The sequence below is a fragment of the Bipolaris maydis genome (genome assembly GCF_028858645.1).
Source record: "Bipolaris maydis strain C4 unplaced genomic scaffold PSV08scaffold_4, whole genome shotgun sequence".
NCBI classification, from domain to species: Eukaryota; Fungi; Ascomycota; class Dothideomycetes; order Pleosporales; family Pleosporaceae; genus Bipolaris; species Bipolaris maydis.
The window spans coordinates 1093139-1116219 of NW_027093860.1; the positions used below are offsets into that span (position 1 = coordinate 1093139).

The window sequence follows — 23081 nt, forward strand, 5'->3', positions numbered from 1 at the left end:
CCGCCAATAGCAAACACCCCCACAGACGGAATACATGGGTGCGGATGCGCACGGTAGCTGAGGCTGGTAGAAGCCTTTCTTGGACGTGTTACTTGTGCATCCAGTTCGGCATGAAGGGGCGCCTTGCGTCTTGGCCCAGCGATGCCATAGCCGTTTGCGTATATTTTTGCTTGTTTGTCGTCCGATTTTATGAGTCGCCATCCTCAGGCAAGCTGGTTTGTAACAGATCAGCGGAGGAAACGCATGCGTTGAGGCTGAGGAGGATTCGCGGCTCTTTATCTGACAAGCCCGTCATGTAGATTGACGTGAACTTCCCGCTGCATAGCTCTTTTGATCATGTGACGAGATGTTTGTAGTAGTAGAATATTCAGAGGGCTTTGTCAAGGCTCAATGACAAAAGTGCATCAGTCCCATGGTCCGCTTCGCATATCATGATCGATTGCGCAGGCCATTCAACTGTACCCGAGGCCATTGCTGAACCTCGGTGTACAGCACAAGAGACACCAGGCTCGGAATCGGCGAGGAAATGACAGGGAGTGATTGTTTCGAGGCATAGAGACAGTACATATACATGTACATATAGGTACATACATACTGTCGGTCGTGTTAGAGAAGTGAATAGTGCGTCATAGAAGTTCGGAGAGCACGGGACCGCCACCCGCCGCGTCATCTGGGGATCCCGCCAGTACATTCCTCCGCTTCACAACAAAATGCTTGGCAGGACACAGCCCCTCAGACTTCGTATAATGGACTTTCTCACACGCAGTCAACCAGACTGACCAGCTCGCCGCCCTTATTCTCCTCCTCACTTCTTCACGCCATGGCTCCATCGCATGCTGATCCGCCGATTCCTTCGTATGAAGAAGCCGTCGTCGCATCTCCGCGTACAAGTGTACCAACAACTCCGCTGCCACCGCCATCTGAACCCACACGGGCGGAACGGGATTCCCCAGAGTCTGAGGCGCCACCCGCGATCGCTTCTGCATTGCCTCCACCAGAACTACCGCCTGCCTACGCCGTCGTTGATGAGAAAGCCACCACCTTCACCATCTACGGTACCTTCATTCACACCCCCAATGCTCCCGCCTATCAACTCTCCTCCCTCCTCGATACGTCCATCAACAAACTAGGGATGCGCAGATTACGTGCAGAAGAAGTCACAATGCTCCAAGCTGGCGCACTAAATGTCCCATTCACCAGCAGCGGCCTCCTCTACGAAGCCCAGGACCCGCCTTTCGTCATAAACGAATACTACGTCCAGGGAAAGTCTGCTCGTGCGCTTCCAGGTTACTTAATGATACGGTTTGGCCTACGCCGTTGGCACGTTGCACATGTGCCGACACCGGGCAGTCGGCCAATCGAGATTATGACATGTGGGAAGCTTGGTAGTTTCACCAAAGCCATTAAACAGCGCAGGAATGAAATGGAGCCTAGCCAGTGGAAAGACTCGGAAGGCCATGTCGTTGCCACTGAGGTGATGAAGATGGGCTATGGAGGAAAGATGCCAACGATCGAGCTGAGGAGCGATCTCGACCAAACGTGTAGGGAGTTGATTCTCGCACTGTGGGTCACGAGGCTGTGGGCAGCTTTTGGTGCGGGCAACAGCTTTATGACATGAAACCGTGATGCACGATATTCGCGGAAAGTGACACACATGAGGGGACATGACGATTTGTTTGATCATTGATTCGATTTTTGGGCCGTTATTTGAGCACTTCCTCGGGCTAAGGCTTTCGCCATCTATTCCTTTCGGACAGCCCTCTTGAATCCCTGGCGCTCAACCTGAGCTTTCGCGGCCGCAATCACGGCGGCAGCATTGGGGTCTTTGAAACCGCAACCCGTCTTTCCGTTCTGTTTACTCGCTACTTCAGCACTGCATACACCTTTGCCACTCGAGGCAACCTTGGCGCAGCACTTTGAACTGCAATCGGCATCAGACACACATCCACCTGTGATGAACTGTGCGCCATTGCCTTGGCCAACATTCTTAGCACCCGCGTTGTTAGGCGTGACCTGAGCCATGGACATGGCGGCAACTTGAAAGTGTTAGCTCCACAGTGTCATAGTGATATGTGGGCTGCCATTTACTTACGAGTGAAGAGAGTGGCAATGGTGAAACGCATTTTGGATTGATTTAATAGATGGTTGGTTATGTGAAGAGTTGGGTATATGCTTGATGAGAGAAAGAAATATGTATGTGAGTTAAAGACACCAGGTCAAAGAATCCGCGGTCACAGACGGCAAATTGAGAAGATAGTATTAGGTGGTGGGATCTTGAAGTTGGAAGTGAAGCTGCTTGTTGAGTTGGCTTGTAGGTATACTACATTTATATCCCCTTAAGGCTCCTAAGTGCATAGTCCCCTTTTTTCGTCACCATCACCGTAAGCGCGTGATGGCATGAGCGGGATCCTGAGGCTGTTGATGCGTGATCTCCTATTGTGCTACGCCCGACGAGTAGCTGGAGAACACCCGCAGTGCCACTCTTCCGCTTCACCGTCAAAGCATCTCCCTACGCATCGTCGCATTAGCCTCGCTTCTGTGCCACATAGATGATCGAGTAACTCACAGGCCAATCATAATTGACGCGTCGATGTGGCTGAGCTCCCTAGCACGTTGTCTCGGCATGCGTTTCAGCCATTCACTCGGGCGTGACGCGCGTGTCAAATGTGTCAGATGAGTTTGACATATTAACCGCATTAGAATGGAAGGATCATGAATAGCCGTGGGATTATAGATGTGTCCAAGCCGGACATTCTTTGCACATTAAGTCGTTCCTCAACATTACGATTGCCACCCGTGTTTTGTATACACACGTCGTTAAAGCCATCAGAGACGCCACGCCCTTGTTGTTCCATTACATTATAGTGCGTCAACCCCCTTCTTTTGAGCGGGTTTTCTCACTCAAGACATTCCATCATATTCAAACTGAGTCAAAGAAACCCATGATGATTCTGCTCGCTTGAACGACCGTAGGTCCTTGCTGCGCATACGATTGCGAGAAATTGGGTTCGGTATCAGCCCAGGCATGACCTACGATCGCTCATTAGTACAATCAAATAACAAATACTCTGATTCTAGAGTGAAAAAAAACAAGAGGAAAGATTTACCCAAATGCGTCACTTCGTAATGCTGGATTAGACCGGATTTTCCACCGCAACCCCAATACCAATGTCGCACCTCGCTCCCAAACGTAATATTCACACTGCTGCTCTCGCACTTATAGCGCAGCGCCCATGAGTTCAGCCAGTTGAAGATTGAAGGCAGTTCGCCGCCTTGACCCTTGCCTCCCGCATACGGAACGTCCTTGTCGGCTCCACCATGGATTTCCAGCAAGGGTACCTCCTTCGACGGCGCACACCCATTATCAGGCCCATTGACATCCGTGTAGAAAGCGCCCGAGTGCGCTGCCAGACCCGTAAAAAGCGAACTCCCCTTTTCATCGCATGCCAGTGTTCCAATGGAGCCGCCGCCATTAGACATGCTACGTAACATGTATCTGTATCAGCACCGAACAAGGAAAAAACCCCCGGCAAGCACAACGCGCGACATAACCACATGTCGAAATCGACAAAACGCCGTATACGTACTCAGCGAGAAAGAAAAAAACAATAGTTAAACTTACCCAAATCCAAACACCCTTCGTTAATACAGAATTTCTTCTCCGCATCCGCAATAACATCCGCTACAAACTGCACATCCTCCTCCACACTCGTCCCATTGTGATATGTCGGCCGCGCCCAACTTCCCCCAACCCCTTCCGGATACATCATAATCTTATTGCCGGAATAGGTCTCGTTGTTGAGCTTTGTATCCAGCGGGACGGTCGCTGCACTGCTCGAGCTGCCATGGAAGCCGAGGACGAGCGGGTACGCGGTGTCGCTTTTGTAGGTAGACGGGAGATGGACGAGGTAGCTGCGATTTTGGACGCTGGAATCAACGTATTGGGCCGGGACGCTTAGAGGTCTCTGTATGCGATGCCGCAGCCGCTAGATTTTTGGGAGGCAGCGAGGGTGATGGTGAGGAGGGTGGAGAGTAAGAGGGCGAGTTTGGATAGTGGCATGGTTACTTGTCTGATGCTTTTTGTTGCAGTGATACTACTACATATGACCGGAGCGTTGAGAGTTCACGAGGTGGTAGGCAGTTCTTCTTGGCTGCGGAGATATATTGGGTTTTGGGCGCTGGTTGATAAGATTTAGAGGCCTTTTTCTTACTACATCACCGGAAGTCATGTATACAGGGGACTGGATGTAAGCGGGTTCGCAATAGCATGATGTTGGACAGTGAGTATAGTGGTGAGCTTTGTTCGGCGGACCGATCGAATAATTACGAGAACATTCTCCAGAATCCTGCCTTGCGAATTCAACATGTGGGGAGAGTTGTCGGCAAACATATTACAAGCTTTCATAGTATAGCTTTCACAGCCCGTCGAGATAAGCATGTATTGCCGGGTAGTACATAGTATGTGCTAGTTGCCGCTCTCTAATGCACCTAATAGCCACACTCGCCAAGATATTTGACTGCTTATGTACCCGAGAAAAGGGTCGACCAGCAGAAAACCAGGTACACGGGCAATACGGTGTGAAATGATTGGTAGTGAGTAATGGGTGGCTTAGACATTCGTACCGGCCCCGTCATTCTTGCATGCCTGTCTTTTTTCCGCCGTCTTCCGATGCCGACAGTCTGAAAAAGAATTGAGCAGAAGCCAATCATACAGCCCCAGAAGCTGCAGTTTCCATGATCGATTGAGTCCGAATCACATACTATTTCTAATATCAACTTCCTGATGACCCGGGCTCGGCGGTACATCGCCCGTTTCCCATACAACCTGTTTATTGCCCAGCGTAAACACAATCTCCCCGCCCTCTATCATAATTCCACCGGCATCCTCATGCTCGAACCAATTCTTATCCCAGTGTTGACCGTTGATACTAATACCTTGCACATAGTATCCTTGCTTCCCATCCCCATCATCCAATCCTTCAGCTCGGATCCTGAGAGTCTTGTCATGGTTTACTGTAATGTTGATATCGGAAAACCAAGGACTCTCAAGGAGATAAACGGGTGTTGTGACGATTGGATACAAGCCCAGCATTTGCCAAACTAACCAGCAATTCAATGCTCCAGCATCACTATTTCCAGGTATACCGTTTGTGGTGTTAAAATAGAAATCGTTGGCGAGCTGACGGGATCTTTCGACACTCTTCCACTGCTTGTTAAGGTAATTGTAAAGGTATGGTGTTTGGAAGTCTGGTTCGTTGGCAACATTGTTGATCGTCGTGATGCCGAGTCCATTGACACCCAGATCGACGCCAGATGTGTTTGGTTGGAAGACGTAGTCGAGTCGCTCTTCAAAGTGCGACGGACCGCCCATTAGGGTGATCACGCGTGATAGATCATGAGGGATGACGAATGAGTACTCTGTTCAAATTAGTATGTCGTAAAGAATTAACACGTGGTCGAATTAGCTCACCAAATGAAGTTCCCTCATAGCTTTCATCCTGCCAATTGCATTCGCCGCAGTCGGTTATTTTATAAGTTTTATGAAAAGTACCGTTCGCATATCGTGGCATAACGAAGCCAGTGAAGTTGCGACTCGATGCTTCGGGGTCCCAGCTCAATTGCCAGCCTGCCGACCTCCGCAAGTAGAGGTCCTGATCACCAGGCGCTTCCCCTGCTGCAATCTGACTTACAGCAAAATCATTGAGCGAATACTCTACTGTTTTCGATACTGCGCGCGTATTTCTATCCGCTGAAACGTAACCGAGAGGTATCCAATCATCGAGCGCTGACCGTCCTTCCTTGAGAGACCCTTGTGGATCAACGGGATTTTGGTCGAAAAAAGGCAGAACGTCGGCATCTTTCTTGACCGCTGCATAGCCCTCGGTCCAATTGATCATACCCCTCAGTCCTTTGACGTAAGCGTCAGCAAGAACGTTGTCGGCATTTGACCCTCCTTGTACCAGCCCATTGTAGTTTCCTGATCGCCCATCAGGCAGATACCCTTCATGCTTGAATATATCAATTAAAGATCTGATCATTGACTCGTAGTAAGCCGGTTGAATGAGATGCCATAGTGAGACTTGGTTTCGGAAGAGGTCCCACATTGTGTAAAAGTCATCCCAAGACGGCTCATCAGACTCCCATAATGGGTTCTCGCCTATCCGCTCGCTTGGGATAAGGTGCATAAAATACAAGCTTGAATATAGCAGCGCAAGTCGCGTTTTGTTTGCGCGCTCAGATGTGTCAACCCGGATTTTGGAAAACACACCCCGGTTCCATTCGTCGCGCGCTGCCTGAGCAGTGTCTTCGATGGACCAAGTTGACAGCTCAGCGTTCTTGTATGCGCAAGCTTTATCCACAGACATGAAGGATATTCCAACTCGAGACTTGATCTCAGTAGCGTTGCTCCAAGTGAAAAGCGCGCCAATACGGTCGTTCATGGGTCCTGAGCGAGCAGTGTTACCAGTAAATGTGGGTCGCGGCGTTGTACCGTTGTTAAATGTTCGAAAATGACGGCTCACAGGGAATGTGTTTTGGCCTTTAAATGCCTTCGCCTCATCAGGTACGTTATCAAACTCTCCGCATACGTAAACGGTAACTGGTGCTCCAATGTTCCATCCCCCAGCAATGGAGGTAAAGCCAGTGTAGATGCTGGAATTAGGCTGAATCTCAATTTCGCCGCCTGTGTAAAACTGGCAGTCCCAAGATCGTGTTGGATGTGGTAGATAGTGCGATAGATCCACGAGTACGTGTTTCTCTGAAGTTGATGGGTAGCTGTAATGATATAGTCCTGCGTGTCGTGAAGCTGATAACTCAACTTGTACACCCGATTCAAACTCTGTGAGAAAATAGCCCACTGAAGCCACATCTTCACCTACCTGAAGTTTGTCAGCCAATGCATGATGAATATTGTTTGCTCAACGTACGCGATCTTGCCAATACGTGCGATTGTCCAGCAGGTTGACATCACCGTCAATTCTTGTGAGCGGCATCTGAGAAGGATACCCGTATTTTGGACCTCCTCCCGTTCCGGATTGATGTAACAAACTGATACCTGTGACATGACCTTGGGGAGTGTATCCGCCGTTCAGCGCGCTCTGATTGATGGGCTCTTCATAGCTGTCGATGCCCAGTTTGACCATACCAAAGGGAACTGCACCACCGACGAAGACATCGCCACCGCCATCTTTACAGTATCAGCAATTTGATAGAGACTGAAGATTAGGTGACTTACATGCATAACCGGGTATAGCGCCTTCGGTCCCTATTAACGGATTCACGAATTGTGAATAATCGACTTCCTGTGCATCTGCATACTGCCGCTGCACAATTGCAAGTATTGCGAGTATCTTCGCCTTAAACATTGTGAAAAGAGGTGATGTAGTGAAAAAGAAAGTACATCAGCTCCTTTCACAATGCGGGCTCCCCCACCTTTGCGCACCACTTTCAAGGTACCCCGCTTATGCACGTCACTTCCATTGTCGCAACCGTTAGTCTTTACCAAGCATTGAGGTTACATTGTTGGGTGTTCCTTCGATGGAACTGGGGATATAGTATAGTATGACGTAGCTGTTGGCGCCCCGCCTTCCCCGTCTGGTACTTGCCAAGATGCGGAGTTGGCTTTGGGAGAAGGCGCGACATGCTTAAAACTGGTTGGCATCTCTTTTGTGTTATGTTGAGGTATAGTAAAGAACTAATTGCACTGCTGATTTATACCTCAACTTGAGATTTTACTTGCATAACTGGGCTGAGTTGATGCTTACGACTACGACTACCAAGTATACATCGTAGTTTTATAGACACAATCAAAGCTTAAAACTTTCAATAGCCCCTGATATCCACAACTTCCTCTTCGCTACTTATGGCGACCCATCCATTATCATGCGTAATAGGAATGAGAGGACTGATTTGAATTCCCGTGTCTTCGACGTATGTAGGTATAGGGTCTGAGGCTTGGAGCAGGACACATTCCACCATTTCTGTAAGCACGTTCCCATGAACAGCTGCCTTTAACTCTTCCATTCGTATATGAGCTTTGAGGAGAGCAGGATTTAGGTCTAAAGCTCTCTGCAGTGCGTCTTGTGCATCATAACTTTGGTTTTGACAATTGTCGTACTGGTGGGAGGTGTTAGTCGCCGAAATGGATGTGGAGTACTTGCTTACAAGAACCCCGAGATTATACCATGACTCCCACGTTTGCGGGTTCAATCGGACGCTTCTCGCTAAAGCGTCAAGGCTGTCACGGTATTGATTAAGCTTGAAGTAGAGTACTCCAATCGTGATCCAAACATCGGGAATCGTGCTGTTAGATTTCACGCAAAGTTGCAGTGCCTCATATGCTTCCTTGAAGCAACCATTGGCTACGAAGGCTCTCCCCAAAAGATAGTGAGGAATCCAATCATTAGGTTCTACTCTACACGTCAGTTTACATATGCTCAAATAATTAGTCAACAGACAAACCTGTCGCTGTCGTCTGTCTCAGGCGATGGATAGCTTCATCAATTCGCACTTCACTGAGCGCATGCCATCCGAGGTATAGATTTGCTTGGAAGTCAGATGCATCATCCCGAAGCTTCTCGTACGCTTCTTCTGCTGATGTGAGAGGAGGCGGCCGCTCATATACCTGTATCCTTCGAAACAAGCCAATGGAGTCTTCGCAAAGTTGAACAGGACCAATCGCCAAGCTATCAGTCTGCTGTACACGTGCGTGAACGCTGGCCTGGCTTGTGATAGGATCAAGTGGTGTGGGCGAAGACGGAACTCTAGCGTATAACTTAAGCGGTAGAGTATGAAGAAGCGTGGAGCTCGACAACCGACCACATGTTGAGCTGCAACAAATTAGTACTCTAGTCTTTAGCCTCACAGGACTGCCCACCATATTTTGCCAATTTCATCGACTTGGCTTATTAACATCCCAGTACAGGCGGGAAAAGGGCATACGTCTTTCGAAATAGGAAGATCGGAGATAACCATCGCTTGCTTTATGTGGGCACCTGGTCTAATAGTTGAGTCCCACCGATGTGGTTGGCCGATCGAACGCCCGGTTTTCGCAAAAGTGAGTTGAAATTGGCCTCGTACTATATAGTCCAATCCTGGTCTCTGGTTTCCGTAAACAACTACCTTTAGTATGTCTGTGAATGACTTTTCAGATGCAGTTAGTCAGCTGAAATGTGCAAAGTGCATTGCATCGACTAAAACATCTTACATTCCATGTTTGACACGCTTGAAAAGGCAAGCCCCAGCTTTCTCCAAGTGCATCGTCAAGGCGGATTATGTCAACTGAAAGATGTAGGGGGATAGATTCGATGGCTCGAGCAATTCCTTTCATATGGCTTGCTATATCAAGAAGCATGCGGCTAGGTGGTTTTAGTGTTCGACATCTCTGGCCACATAGGTGGGAGAAGACAACTAACGTGTTCTGGCTAATGGCTTCCAGCATGTCCTTTGAGTATTTCGAGAATCTTAAAGATTTAGCTCATGCTGTGCATCGAAAATTGTGCCGGGGACCTACACGTGAAGAAGCTTCCTCAAGTCATTCAAGACGGAATGCAACCGCGCTACTTCTCGCAAAATCCGAGCTTTACTAGAGCGCATCATCTCCATGCTATTTTTCCCTTGCACAAATATTTCCGTTACCTGAGATGTTAGCCCTGCAACTGTTTGTGTCATCTGCGTGTCCCGTCTAATCTGTTGTTCTCCGTTCCGAGCGATTTCCAGATGTATATTGGCGATTGAATCAGGCAGATTGTGGACTAGGTTCAAGATCATCGAGGTCTTATTCAAAATAGCATCAGAGCTTTGACGAGAGTCTATTGAGCGAGCAGATAATCTTCTGAGATTGGTCCTGGCAATAGTGTAAGTATTCGCACAGCTCTTAGTGTAACTATACTGACAATTGCTGCACGCTCAAAAGCATATTAATTGCAGCCATTTCCGAGAGCATTACTTTTCGCAATTCTTCGACATCTTTCTGCGTGACCATAGACCATTTCATTCGGATCCCTACGTCATTGAGCCGTGCAGTCCGATAGTGGCCCAAGGAACGTTCTTTCGATAATAGCTTGTCAATGAAGGCTTGCAAAGGCTGGTGACAATGGTTGACGATGGCTCGTATCTGCTCGTGAATCTGCTTGTTGTCTTGATCGTCTGTTTGGGTTTGGATCACGTGCTTGAGAGTATGTTGTAGCAGGTCGAGTTCAACAGAAAGATTTTGGAATTGTGCTGGAGCATCGCGGTAATTCTTAAGCTCGGTCGCGATTCGCTCAAAAAGTCCGAGCACTGCGAGGAGGTCACCGATGCCGAATCCAAAAGACATCGTGGGCCACTGCACTTTTGAAACCACTGGTGTTGGTGTGGGGGAGGGCGGGGCGGCCACCCAAGACTCCCTACCTCAGTCCACAGTGTTAACAGTAAGTTTTGGGGTGAGCCAGAACATTCAACAATGGCGTGCAGATAGTGATCATGGGTAACGGAACATGACAATTGACAATCACCAGAGTTGTGAATAGAAGAACGTGGAGTTATAAAGCTCCACTGCAGTGAGGCAGTGCAAGCCACGGACGAGGCTTAGCCCCCTGGCACCACATCAGCCGGCCTGACAGCAACGAGATGAAGTATAAGTCTAGTATGAATTTTGCTTCGTTTTCAAGCTGGTATTTGAGCTCGCGGTGGTCTCGGTGTTCGTCACACAACAAGACGCTATCTGAATCTAGAGATTCCTAACATTTCAGCACAGCTACTTAGCGCCAAGCTTCTCTGAGATAATTGAATTGTTCTTCTTTGTACATAATACCCCTTCTGGGACTAATCGTAATATGTACTTAAAGCTCTAACAACACCATTTATAAAGTGAGTAACTCTGAAAGTACCGCCAGCTGGGTTTCCAAAATTACCCATTAAACAAATGATGTTCGAAAACTACATGACTAGCGTGGGTAGCAATCCTCCAAATCGAGGCAAAAAAGAGCAAGTCGCAACGGAAAGAGCAAGTACTAAAAATCAAGAAGAGCAGATAACAAACGCATACGCCACGCCAGTCGTACAAAATATCTACCATTCCAGACATCAATCCCTAGACTCAGAAGTACAAAACCAATGAATACTGCAGATCAGTATACAACGCAGAGAAACGCTGAGTGAACATAAATAAGAATGATAAAGAGAGAACAAATTGAAGGCGCTTTTTACTTCCTCTGGTTGAAAGGGAAGCCGCCGGGGGGACCATAGCGAGAAGAGCTAAGTCCAGGGGAGCCAAAACCAGTAGGTCCATTGGGAGGTCTGCCGTAGCCGTTGTTCTGTTGTCTACCCTGGGGCATATTTGGCTGGGGTGTATGTGGGTGACCACCAGCCGATCGATATACCCCTTGGAGCGTTGCATTCATTTGTGAGTGCATGGCTGTCATATAAGCCATGAACGCCGGTGCTAGCTGATCTTCAGGGGTCTCGGAAATGGCCTTTTGGTAGAACTCGTTGGTGTGCAGGTTGTTGAATTTTTGTTTCCGGTAAAATTCAATCATCACTGCCCTTTCTTCGTCTGCCCTTCTCACAGCACTCTTAAGGGTGTCAATCTCGGCAGCCCGGTCGAGTTTTTCGCGTTCCAGAACATTGACCTTTTCTTGGAGACAGTCCAAACGGTGGCAGAGAGTTATGACATTGCTGCCGTAGGCGTGAACAAAGCGATCTACGCATGTGGCATGGTCGGCTTGTTCCTTGTAAAGAGTTGTGGAAAGTTCCCCGACGTGTTCTCGAAGAGAGTGCTGGTCGCGCACCACACTCTCAAAGCTCCGTACCATTTTCTTCACGTCCTCATCTTGCTGAGTGAAGACACGAGAGACACTAAGTATTCCCTTCTCAATCCCCGAGATCTGAGTCTTTGCGTCGTCAAGTGATGCGGTGAGAGCCTCCAAATCCAGATTGAAGCGATCTTTGGCTTCACCGAGGGCCTTGATCAGTATAGTCTGGCCCCATGCCTTGGCTTCACATCTCCGCAGCCTCTTCATGGCTGCTTCGTGAGAACCATGGAACTCTTGATGAATGTAATTCCAACCGAATGTCAGAAATGACTCCAGGAGGGTGAGCATGGCTAGGGATAGCCAGAAGTAAATCGCGTACGGGTGTTCGGAGGCCGCTTTCTCGAAAATAGATTCGCTGATGGAGTTAGCTGATGAAAGTGGTGATATTTTGCATACAATATATACATACCCATCAGTTTGGGATATCTCCACAAAAAGGCTCAAGGCATACTGGAGAGGTGTGAAGGTGGTGTAGTAAGTCATGACGAGCAGTGTGTGAACCAGGCCCATGATGAGGTCCGAAGCCAGTGAGTTGAGATAATTTGGGATATCTCGGATGGCGTTGGAGATGGTCCCATCCCCAGATTCGATCGTTGGATCGTATACAGTCTCGGTTGGGATGAGTTGCTCCCCGGGAGCAACATCGACAGTTGGGGTCGGGTAGGTAACTGGTATGATCTCCGGCGGAGCGAAGCCAACCACGCTGTCAAGGGCGTGTACTGAGACTCCATGTGCGACAGAATGTTCATGGCTAGTTTTATAGCCATTCGCGAGCTCGAATTTCGCGATATTCAAATGTTGAGAGCGGAGGAGGGGGTCTGACATCATTCCAGTTGCCCTCAATACGGCAATGACCAGTACTGCGATGGGTGACATGATTATGGTTGATTGTATGGGAAATCAATCGACGGCTGAGTGTGTGAAGGTTTGGTTGATACTTGAATGTATAGAGAGTTGATTGATGCTTGAGTGTATTGAAAATAGGCTGATGATCGAATGTAATGAGAATAGCGTAATGGTTGGGTACTGTGTTGAGAGAGAAGTTGTAACTGAGGGAAATGTAGCTATATTAATAGTGCATGGAAAGTGTGCCAAGGGCAGGTTACCAGGAGGTGTTCACTGGTTGCAATTTGGGTGAAAGTGAAAGCTGCAGTAAACTCCTGCATATGACGCCAGGCAATGCGCTGCCAGTTGCCTGGGGAGTGAAAAGACAATGCTCCACTCGCTACTTCGGGTGTGAAAAGCCAATATTTTGCAAGCTAGCTGGTAGGTCAAAGTGAATGAATTGTTCACATGATATTTTGCTTGGCCCCTTATCCTCCCAAATCGGCAAGGTGAATGAAAGGAAACTCAGAAATGTCGTCATTTTAGGCAGTTACTTGACCTCCGGCAGGTGCATCTCTCTCAGCATCAGAGCCACTTTCTGTAAGCCTTTACATTCTGTTGTCATTCTGATATTGATTGGCTCAGTCCGCACGTAAAGCATGATCGCTTTTTGCAGCCAGCCGGTACAACACCCCCAGCGTCACAGTGGCTTTCTGCAAATACTTACTTCCGATTGTTGTGATGTAATTCCTCAAATTACTCCAAGTGTTTAGGAAAAATATCGTCTAAAGCCATGAAATCAAACAGCGTATGCCCTTTTCGACAATGGTTTAACCACTAATAGATGGTTGACGATGGTGTGGGCGTCGCTCCTGACGTTGTAGATACATAATCGCAACACAACAGCGCTAACGATAGTGTGATAAGCCTCAAGAATGATGAATATGGGTATTGTGATTATACTAGATGATTTAGGAAGACATCTAGATAATAGGCGGTGGCAGTGGTTCGAGTTGGGAGGATTAACATCGTGATCACAGCCTGTCGGCGGTGCTGAAGAGAGGTGGATCTATTTCTCTATTACTCTTCCTACTCACTACTCCAGCTGCAGCCAGTGAGAGTACGTAGTAAACAGTCTTAGAGCCAACCAAATCGCATTTCTTCCTGTACAACCCCCCCGTCCCTCTCTGAACTGTTTGCAATATGCAACTAAAGCTACAAATACATGATGGTGTCGCTTGCCGAGTTTACACTCATATCATATCGTAATAGTTGGTGTTCAAAAACTTCTGATATTTGTCTCTATCTTTTGTTGGGGAAGCGATGTAGTATAGACCCATTGGCAAGATTTTGCGAGTCGACCAAACGGATCGAGTCATCCACCCTACCCTCGAAACAGTAACTCAAAATGATTTTTTATACCGATGTAAAACCATTACAAACTTCATCGGGAACTTGTTGTAAGTAAATCCGGAACACGTAAACCAATGATTGATGGAGTAAGTGAGTTTTCCGCTCGGCCAATGGTTGATCCTCGGAGAAACAAGGGAGGCGATGAAAGCGCTATAAAACCCTTGTTAGTGACACACTGTGGCTAGTTATGAAGCACTTAAGTATGGATTCATATCCGAATCATGCACCGAAAAAGGCCTACTTCGAAACACATACCACCCGGGCTCTTCTATTAAGCAACGACCTCAAACCTTAGTCTTGCGCGTCAATTTTCGACGAAGCTACATGCTCTCCACTTCTATAGAAGTGCATCTCTTTACAAAACAAAACTTTTGCCATCATGTCCTCGCAATAATGAATACATTCTCATACGCCGTGTGAAAGGAAATCATTACCCTAGTAACCTGGAGGTCCGCCCAAGTCCAGCCGAACCCTGCCTGAAAAAGAAAACACCAACCAACACCTTGCAAAAAAGAATAAAAAAACACAACCAGAACACAACAAAGAAAACTGTGACTACCAAACCTCCAAAACAACATACCAGCGAATGACGCTTCCGACCAAAAACGCCCAGCTTCCGACCATGGCTGCAATCGCAGCCCGGATCTCACCCCTTTGCACAGAGGTCTCTTTCTGAAACAAAAAGATTCCCGCCATCATGAATGCGAAACCTCCAATTGTGTTCAAGAAAGCGCTTACCCAATCAGGGTCCGTGATCTTGGGTTTGTACCAACGCTCCTGTTCTGAAAACGCCAGCATGGCATTGCCCACGAAAAACAACATTCCATGGACGACCTGAGGCCCAAAAACAATGGAAGAGAAGTACGGACTTTGTTCGTCCACCACGCCAGGGAAATCCACAATGCCACCGAACATGAAGATGACGCCGCCAAAGAGGACGATAAGACCTGCTTGGAATGCCAAGCTGTTAACTGTGAGATCCAACAGTTTAGTCCGGGAGGGGATCCAGCGGAACTGTGGTGTGCCAACAAGAGCAGGTCGGTAGATAACTTTGTTCGGGTTGGACTTGGTGGCTCCGATTTGGCCACTGTCGGCATTGAGGGCGCCGAAAGTGTCGAAGACACCGGCGATGAAGAAGAGGGTTGAGCCGATGAGAATTGTGAGTGGGACTGCGACAATATTCTCCCCACTTTGAGCAAAGGAAGAGGAAGGATAGAGGCGGGGTAGTAGGTCGAAGAAGGCGTTGATTACGAGGTCGATGGAGCCAAGGAGGAAGATAATTGCGACGAGATAAATGGGGTCGCGGTAGGGAAAGACAGTGACCATTTTCTTTAGTCGCACTCTTATCGAGCTGGATTCTTCCCATTCCATAACGGAGAGGCTATCGGTCGAGTCAAGGAACTTTTCCTCGATGTATATCTCTTTCATATCCGCATCCTTCTCCAAATCGAAGACAGCGGGTGCAGCAGCTCGCTCCGATTCACACTTTTGACGGTGCTCTATATGATCAACATGAACGAAATCTCTTAGTTTGTTTTCGTGAGCAGAGCGTGGTCGCAGTGCTATAACCGGATGACCGATGATGCTCACCCGCGCCTGGCGAATGTATGACGCCCGTACTGTGGCAGAGGCGTTCATTGTAAGTTACCCACAATTTTGTGCAAAGATAAAAAAATATTATAACAATACACCGAGGAAGTGAAGTGGGAAATGTGGGAAGAGGGAAAGGGGAAAAGCGGGTACAAATGAGTGACTATAGCTGCGAGCAGCGGAAAAAGCGATTGTTATGGCCCTCCCTTCACTCCAGCTGTGCTGAGGCACCAGCACGGCTTTAAACCGGAACGCTCACACGTCCGTCACATTGACTCAACGCTGTCAGGTAATTGTATTTACTTTGCCAAGGTCTTGGATCGCAGACGCCCAAGACCACAGACGTGTCGGACCCACGAGCTTCGTCATACTCCTGACGAACCAGAGGAAGTTGGCGCCTCCACAAGCTTTTTGCAAGCATTATGTTTCGTTTGTTATTCGCCTTGAGTGGATCCTGATTAGCGCAGCATGGTCCCGGATCTCATCATTTCCGCCCGAGGTAAGGCGCCAGTTCTGATCGACGGGGATCCTAGCGTTTCAGTATTTGAACAGGGTATGCGCGTCCCAAATTGGCGACAAACTAGGTGGCGGTGCATCTAAAGGGACAGAGATGGACGGGAGCCGCCGTCCGGATTGGACCTACGAAACGAGCCTGAAGCGTTAGCGCGCTGCTGGATGCGGCTCAAGAGGCTTGCAAAACGAACAGTTGATAAGCTCAGCCACATATACTTTTTCTTCTCGTATCACATATTTCATGTGAATGCACGGCCACTGGATCATTCAACTCATCGGTCTTGCGCTTGGGTCTGTCCTACGTCTGCCCGGGCGCCAAGTTCACAGCCAAGGAAGCCCTAGCGATGCGTGCAGCCCGACAATCTTACAATGGGTGCACAGGCAGTGAATTGATAATGATGAGGCCCAATCAAGATGAGGCGTACAGGGCAACACTGCAACTAATGTTATGGACGTTGATGATAAGTGTGTGTTTCTGAAACCGGAAAAGAACAGCTAAGCTCGTCGTCGATCAATAATCACACCGAAGTTATCGTGCGATACGCGTAGAACTTACGAGAAAGGGGCTGTCGATCATGATGGTCGGACACAGTGTGATCTACTATGTAAACACGTAATACGTAAACCCTCTAGTTCGAGGTGGTCAAACGTTTCCAGTAATCAGTCAAGCTACTGAGCATTGCGCAATCATGGATCATGTGTGTTTGATCTTTGCTTGAGGTGGTTCACACTGTTGTTGCACATCCCACTAAATATACACTCTGGATTTGCACTCATATTCACATACTTACATTGCAGGTCGAAAGCGAAGATCTCTCGTCAGCTGCCCGTCCCACCAGTTGAGAGTATGGCTATAGCCTTTGCCATAGGAGCCCAATCCCGCTCCGCTGACAAGATTTTGGGCGGAATCTCACGTTCGGCCCAATTGACCAAAGCATTAAGCCGAGCGCCACGTCGAGCTCCGGGCCCGCTCCCTTTCCGCGACCCTTTATACCTAGAGCAAGAAAGAGGCGGAAATGCCTGTCCGGCTCGTCCGCACTCCCCGTAATGCTCTCCGCCTTCTGAAGAGGGTCTATAGTATTCTGTGTGATATTTATTGGTCCTCAAGGCTGAACATAGTTATTGACCAGGTACCTGAGTCATGCAAGGCAAAAAAACCTGGGCCATCAGAATACAAAGGGCCGCCGTAAGTACGAACTCATGGTTTCCTCATGGATACGGGCAAAGTGGTAGCTTGAGTTCTTGAAAAATTCATTCGCCCAAATATGGGCAAGGTATATGACACGGCTTAGCCCACATCTTTAGACATAGTTATAAGTACTTTCTGTGTAGGTCGTATTGACGCCTTACGCAAGGTCAGCAGTCGCACCCGAACCTCGTCACCACTTCGGTCCTTGATAGGCATCGGTGATAAGATTGGGTATTCCATCTGTGAAATATACAGGTGTGCCGGGGATGTGAGTGAGCACTTGCTCACCTACAAGAGTCGCAGGGTCAGACTTACGACGTACATGACTCTGCGACTTCAGGAATACCATTTCACGTGTGATCCAATGTATCGCAACACTCATTGATCTTCTTCCTAGAGAATTTCAGTAGTCTTCTGTCGAGCAGAGAGTACAATATGTGTGATGATGTTTCTCTCCGCTGTTTTTTCAATGTGCAGTTTGCTTGAAGTGCTCAGAATACACATGTGCTGACTTCTTGATAGCCACCCTCGGCCAAGCCAGCAGCCCAACCATCCCTCAACGCCTCATCATGGGTAAAATGGCCAAAAAATGGCAGGCCAGAAACATGATTTTCGGTGCTACGAGTTGGCATCGATGGATGTCACCACCAGTCACGAGATATCTGGGAGACAAGACGTGTCGCCAAACTGCTAACTTTCTTAGACATTGTCAATGATGTCTTGGTGTCGTGTTTGAAATATGAATACACTTGGTGCCTCAGGAAAGTCTAAGAGAAGCCATAACTTTAATGAAGGAGGTGAAACAGATAGAGGACTCTAGGGTATGACACGTCTGCCACTGCGCTTGGCTGCATGTCCTCCCCGCAGCCATGATTTGGCAATCTGGTTGTTATTTAGCTGGCGTGGGTACATTTGTCGAAGTAATTAAAGTCTAAACGGAATAGATCCCCCAACGCAGTTTCAGCGGAGCTCGACAAAGTTGCGGTAGCAAGGTGACTACTGGTTCAAAGGTCGTCACTACCAATCCCACGACCCCATCGGTTTCCGAATGCGCCTAAGTACATCGTAGTACCGACTTCTCGCTGCAGTCCTTCATACGACGATCAATGCCGTCTCTCCTTTCATCTGGCCATGTCCAAATGGACGCATACGCTGGGTTTCTTCTACTCATCAAACTTTTACATCAATCGCTTCAGAGATAGCAGCAGCTGTCAGCGTCGTTACTGGGTAAATACAAGAATAGGTACCTTGTTCACTCCCAACACGACCGCGCCTATCAGGAGAGGCCGGGACGTTGATCCTTCCGCTCCGTGGCCAAGAAATTCGAAATTGCCGGAGCGGGATGGGTCTGCAGTCAGATCTAAGAAAAGATTCCTTGCAAGTTACTTGTTTCCCGGTCGACCACACACACCATCTCGAATGCACGAACTGAATCTGGTTCCATGTCGCGTCCACCCTTTTACCCGGAAAGTCGCGTTGTGGTGATGATATCGCAGCCAACTGCCGCAGTCAGCAACGAGCCATGGAACTCTTCGCCTTGGCAAGATGAGAATCCATCTAACCCGCGGGTGTCTAGGCCTCATGTTCACCCAGCAGACAGGATACATCGAGGTTCATGCAATTCGGCGTTATGCGTATATACCGTTCCCGTCTGTCAGTGCGCTGTCCAGAGCGGGTGAGGCAGAAAGGCGCCGTGCCCTCATGCGCGAACCCGGTCGATATGTCAGCCGCCCCATCCCTTAACGGCATAGGCAAAGCACAGCGAGCGCCTAATGGCCAAGATTAGCTGCGTGGCGAAGTACTTTCTACCCACTAATGCACTTATCGTTACACTACAGAACAAACCATCTGGTAAAGTGGTTTGGTTCGCGGGTATTGCGATCAAGTGCATCTTGTGGTTGTTTTCCAACACGCGTCTCATGGGGCAGAAAACACTGCCGAACAGGCATCGACCGTATATTCTCGGATCACTAGCCTATTGTGATGGTACTGTTTTTGGTCCCTGGACCTGTTGCAGGTGAAGCGCTCGATGCTTGGTCGCCTTAGACAAGTGTTGTCCATATCATGAAGATATCTCCAATGTCTTTCCAAATCACCAAGGAGGGTGGCCCTGCGAAATCTCTAATCCACTTAGTTTCATAATGATACGACAGGTTGCCATCTTCCTGGAATTTTCATAATCATCCTTTCTTTACTGCTTCTCTTTCACAGATATCCTCATTGTCCTTTGGTGTTTTTTGCTTTCGATCAACAAAAAATTTCATTTCCTTTAAGAGCTACGATGGCGACCATTCAGGGTCATATGGATGCTATCAAGCTGGTCTCATGGACTCTCGCAGCCGCTGTGGTGGTTGTTCTCATTGTACGGCAGATTGCGAAAACAATTGTTTTCCGAAAGGTTGGCCTGGACGATAGTTTTATTCTCATAGCATCTGTAAGTGGGCCTGGGAACTACCAAACTTCATCAGAGGACTAATGAAGCCAGATATTCGCCATCAGCTTATCTGCTACTGTGCTCATCCTGACAGCCAATGGTCGCGCTACGTCCTTCTCCTTAACTTTTTCGCAGGCAGACATTCTTTCCAAGGGATACTATACATCCGAATTGTTTTATGTATCTGGTGTATGCTTTTCCAAGCTCTCTATTCTGGTTCTCTTCTTCAATATTGTAGCGAGTCGACAGTTCCTTCGCCGTATAGTACTCGCTCTTGGCATCTTCATCTCCACCTGGACTTTAGTGTCTTTGGTAACCGTCGCATTCCAATGCGAACTTCCGCGTCCATGGAAAACAACCAGTCCTCATTGTCTCAATTTTGTGAGTGGAGCATCGAAGCAATCGTGCGTATAAAATATAGATACTGATTGTCATAGCGCATTTTCTGGGTTATCTATTGTGCATTCGATGTACTGACTGAGATCGCTCTGGTTACAATTCCCATAAACATAGTGGCGTCTCTTCAGATGCCCTTCTGCCGTAAGATGGCAGTCGTCTCGTGTTTTTCTCCTCGTCTTCTTGTTATTTCAGGGACGATCGTTCGAACTATCTGGGTCTATCCTACCATACCACAGCAACACGACCACCATCGAATTTGGGAACCATTGGTCGCAATGCAGGTTCACTTGTGTATGAGTATCATCACTGCGAGCATTCCATTCATGGTACCTTACTGTAGGGAACTTAGTCATAGATTGCAAGGACCTACTTCCACGAGATCCTCGATGCATCTACAGGACAAAAAGGTTGGTCATCCGACATCAATTTGGTTTCGGAGACATTTAAAGAACAAGGATACTGTTATGCGAAATTCGGATCCGGAAGGCGCTGCTCACTATGAACTTGTACCAAGAGTCTCACCTGGTATTCCCTTCGCAAGGTCGACAAGCCCTATGGCGAGCGGAGCACTACAAATGTCGCCAAAACAAAAATCGAGTGTAAAGGGTCTCAATATACATATCCCTCATCGTAGTTCTCTAGGGAGGCGAAGCCACGAGCTTGTAAGCTCACGAACGCAAAGCTCAGGAATGTTGTCTCCATGGAGCACATCACCGCAAGCGCTACTCACGCATTCCTTCGTGCCCTCAAGAAAGGCCCCTATTCCACCTCCAAAAACACCTCGTCTCGGCCCCCTTACACCAACTTCCTTTTACTCGGACGACTCCGATACCCCACCTTCAACTGCGTCACGTAACGAACGAACCTTGCTCTCCAGACATGAACAATCAGGGACCACATTTACACCGCCCCAGGCGTCACCATATCTGTCACCGGGAACTTCAGTATTTAGTGATAAAAATTCCGTGACAGGTCACAACACTGCTTCGCCTAAAAGGCTTTTCTGCGGTCACCCCTCCCAACGCATCCAACTCCCCAAATTCAGTTCAAGCCCACGCCTACAAACCCCTCCATTCTCAACATTCAATCACAGCAAAGTGCGGCCAAAATCTATCGAGGACCTTGTTTCTCCCATGGGCACAGCTATCAGCGGCTGGTTCAACAGTCCAGATTCAGAACGCCCACATCAGTTCTCACCACTGTCCCCTTCGCGTGCACGAGACTCATCGAGCGAGCATGCTTTCTCGCCCGTAGATTCGCCCTACATGCCGACGTATCCGCTTTTCAGCCATACGCGCTCTCCCGCTAGGACGAACGTTTTCCTCAATGAGCCTTCTCCGTCCCACAGTCTTTACTATGCGTCGCTCGCTCCAGAGAATGGACGCATGCCTCCAGTTCGCGATGTGAGAAGTAGTCCGCGCGTAATTGTACGCGATGCCTTGTAATTCTACGCTTGTTCAGCTTGTATCTCAGTGTTTTCTTTTTTCATTCATTAGGCGTTGTTTTTCAATTGGTGGGGGCGCAGCATTTGGGTCAGGGCATTATGAGTGGTGTACGTTGGGTTTCTTTGAATGCTTTCGCATTCGTATCTGTACAACATGTGTCTTTTTATCCTGTGTTTGGCGAGACCAAAGCCAAAAAAGCCAGCTTTTGCCTCTTTTATAAACTTACCTCCTCCTGTGAGACGTCGTTTTCCAAGACCTTTCGCAAGTAATTGAATGCTGTTATGGGGTAGGTTATATACCTACCCTATTTGAGCCTAAACAAAAGAACAGGTACTATAAGTAGACACAAGACCTCCGCTACTTTACATAGACCTAAGCAATACAATAACCTTTGGCTCCTTACAGTATCCTGCTAGGCCTAGCCAACAACAAATGCCAGTGTTACGAGGAGTTCTAAGACATGTTTTCCCACTTCTTGCGACGAATTCCAATCCAATTACTGCTGTGAGATCGAACAGCATACTAAATGCATAAGGGAATGATTAGTTTGGTACTCCTCCAAATCATCGCTGCTAATGTATTTAACTTAACCTAAACAATGCTTATCACGTACATACAATCTTGTAGAAGCTTCCTTAGAAGAGAATAATCTTGTTCATTTAGAGGTGCTTAGAATCGCGCTTAGAACCCAAAAAGATGTACGCGGGCTACAACATTCACCACTGATGTTACCGTGTTGCACCATCTCAGCACAAAATTCGCGCCCCACATCATTGAACTAAGTTATTAAAGTAAAGAACCTACATAGGCTGCTCAACGGAATTGAAAACGTCCTTGATGCGGTACATTTCTCAAAGATCGTACATGTGTGGTTTTAGCTCCCACTTTCCATTCGGGTAGGGGCAATGAAAGGTGACGATGCTTTACCAGATAATGACATTTGACGGTACATCTTTAAAATTGAATTCCTAATGATACTAACAGTAAGTCTCCTAATATTTTTAGCACTCCGTTTAGTCGTGACTGCATTCTAAAGTCTAGTCGTCTGTTTATCTACAGAAGTAGCGCAAAGATTTCTGCCACTGATGAGCCTCCAGAATATGTCTAAAGATTCATCGATTGAATTTTGCTGGGAAGTTCTCAGAGATTTCTGGAAGGCGTAGTACAGGTTACTATCGCGTAAAAGCTGGCGGGTATAAATGATAGGTATTTCTTAAACAGCGCTTTTGAAGTACTTGCTGTGAATGCCACAGTATTCGTAAGTTGCGCAAATAGTTACAATGCTCGTGAGATGCGATCACAGTATTGTCTCAACCCGATAGCTTTATTCAATTTCACAACACGTTGCACACAGCTTCACTCACCGATTGAGTTCGGCATCTAGCTCCATTTTTTTTAATTCTCATTCTTTGTAATTTCCATAATAGTCATCAAGTGAACTAAACTTCCAGGTAGCGTGAAGAGATGGATCCACGGTAATG

General features: G+C 47.8%; 8 protein-coding genes across 8 annotated transcripts; 2 read left to right on the forward strand and 6 right to left on the reverse strand.

Moving 5' to 3' along the window:
• The first annotated feature begins 725 nt into the window (after positions 1-725).
• Positions 726-1679, forward strand: PSV08DRAFT_34062 (uncharacterized protein). Its single transcript, XM_014223991.2, has one exon. It carries the CDS (start codon positions 821-823, stop codon positions 1616-1618), a length of 798 nt encoding a protein of 265 aa, XP_014079466.1. The 5' UTR covers positions 726-820; the 3' UTR covers positions 1619-1679.
• Positions 1562-2258, reverse strand: PSV08DRAFT_282789 (uncharacterized protein). Its single transcript, XM_066092566.1, has one exon. It carries the CDS (start codon positions 2026-2028, stop codon positions 1741-1743), a length of 288 nt encoding a protein of 95 aa, XP_065949437.1. The 5' UTR covers positions 2029-2258; the 3' UTR covers positions 1562-1740.
• Positions 2259-2920: 662 nt separating this feature from the next.
• On the reverse strand, positions 2921-3480 carry PSV08DRAFT_349565 (uncharacterized protein; the record flags this gene model as incomplete). Its single annotated transcript, XM_066092823.1, has 2 exons — positions 2921-3030; positions 3108-3480. 2 exons carry the CDS (start codon positions 3478-3480, stop codon positions 2921-2923), a joined length of 483 nt encoding a protein of 160 aa, XP_065949438.1.
• Positions 3481-4753: 1273 nt separating this feature from the next.
• PSV08DRAFT_387428 (glycoside hydrolase) lies at positions 4754-7364 on the reverse strand (the record flags this gene model as incomplete). The annotated part of the gene is made up of 4 exons (XM_014223994.2): positions 4754-5418; positions 5471-6878; positions 6927-7186; positions 7235-7364. The coding sequence occupies 4 exons, from the start codon at positions 7362-7364 to the stop codon at positions 4754-4756; spliced, it is 2463 nt and encodes an 820-aa protein (XP_014079469.1).
• A 457-nt stretch (positions 7365-7821) lies between these two features.
• Positions 7822-10315, reverse strand: PSV08DRAFT_387429 (uncharacterized protein; the record flags this gene model as incomplete). The annotated part of the gene is made up of 7 exons (XM_066093471.1): positions 7822-8115; positions 8164-8408; positions 8461-8828; positions 8864-9141; positions 9206-9461; positions 9512-9844; positions 9894-10315. The coding sequence occupies 7 exons, from the start codon at positions 10313-10315 to the stop codon at positions 7822-7824; spliced, it is 2196 nt and encodes a 731-aa protein (XP_065949439.1).
• An 868-nt stretch (positions 10316-11183) lies between these two features.
• PSV08DRAFT_175509 (uncharacterized protein) lies at positions 11184-12668 on the reverse strand (the record flags this gene model as incomplete). Its single annotated transcript, XM_014223997.1, has 2 exons — positions 11184-12147; positions 12244-12668. The coding sequence occupies 2 exons, from the start codon at positions 12666-12668 to the stop codon at positions 11184-11186; spliced, it is 1389 nt and encodes a 462-aa protein (XP_014079472.1).
• Positions 12669-14585: 1917 nt separating this feature from the next.
• PSV08DRAFT_360703 (uncharacterized protein) lies at positions 14586-15830 on the reverse strand (the record flags this gene model as incomplete). Its single annotated transcript, XM_014223998.2, has 1 exon — positions 14586-15830. The coding sequence occupies exon 1, from the start codon at positions 15666-15668 to the stop codon at positions 14586-14588; it is 1083 nt and encodes a 360-aa protein (XP_014079473.1). The 5' UTR covers positions 15669-15830.
• Positions 15831-19603: 3773 nt separating this feature from the next.
• PSV08DRAFT_349570 (uncharacterized protein) lies at positions 19604-21600 on the forward strand (the record flags this gene model as incomplete). The annotated part of the gene is made up of 4 exons (XM_066092824.1): positions 19604-19756; positions 19808-20137; positions 20194-20296; positions 20348-21600. The coding sequence occupies 4 exons, from the start codon at positions 19604-19606 to the stop codon at positions 21598-21600; spliced, it is 1839 nt and encodes a 612-aa protein (XP_065949440.1).
• Between the last annotated feature and the right edge of the window lie 1481 nt (positions 21601-23081).

Excerpts from the sequence above, each read along its gene's own strand:
- PSV08DRAFT_34062 (XM_014223991.2), top strand. The coding sequence starts at position 821 with ATGGCTCCATCGCATGCTGATCCGCCGATTCCTTCGTATGAAGAAGCC.
- PSV08DRAFT_282789 (XM_066092566.1), bottom strand. The coding sequence starts at position 2,028 with ATGTCCATGGCTCAGGTCACGCCTAACAACGCGGGTGCTAAGAATGTT.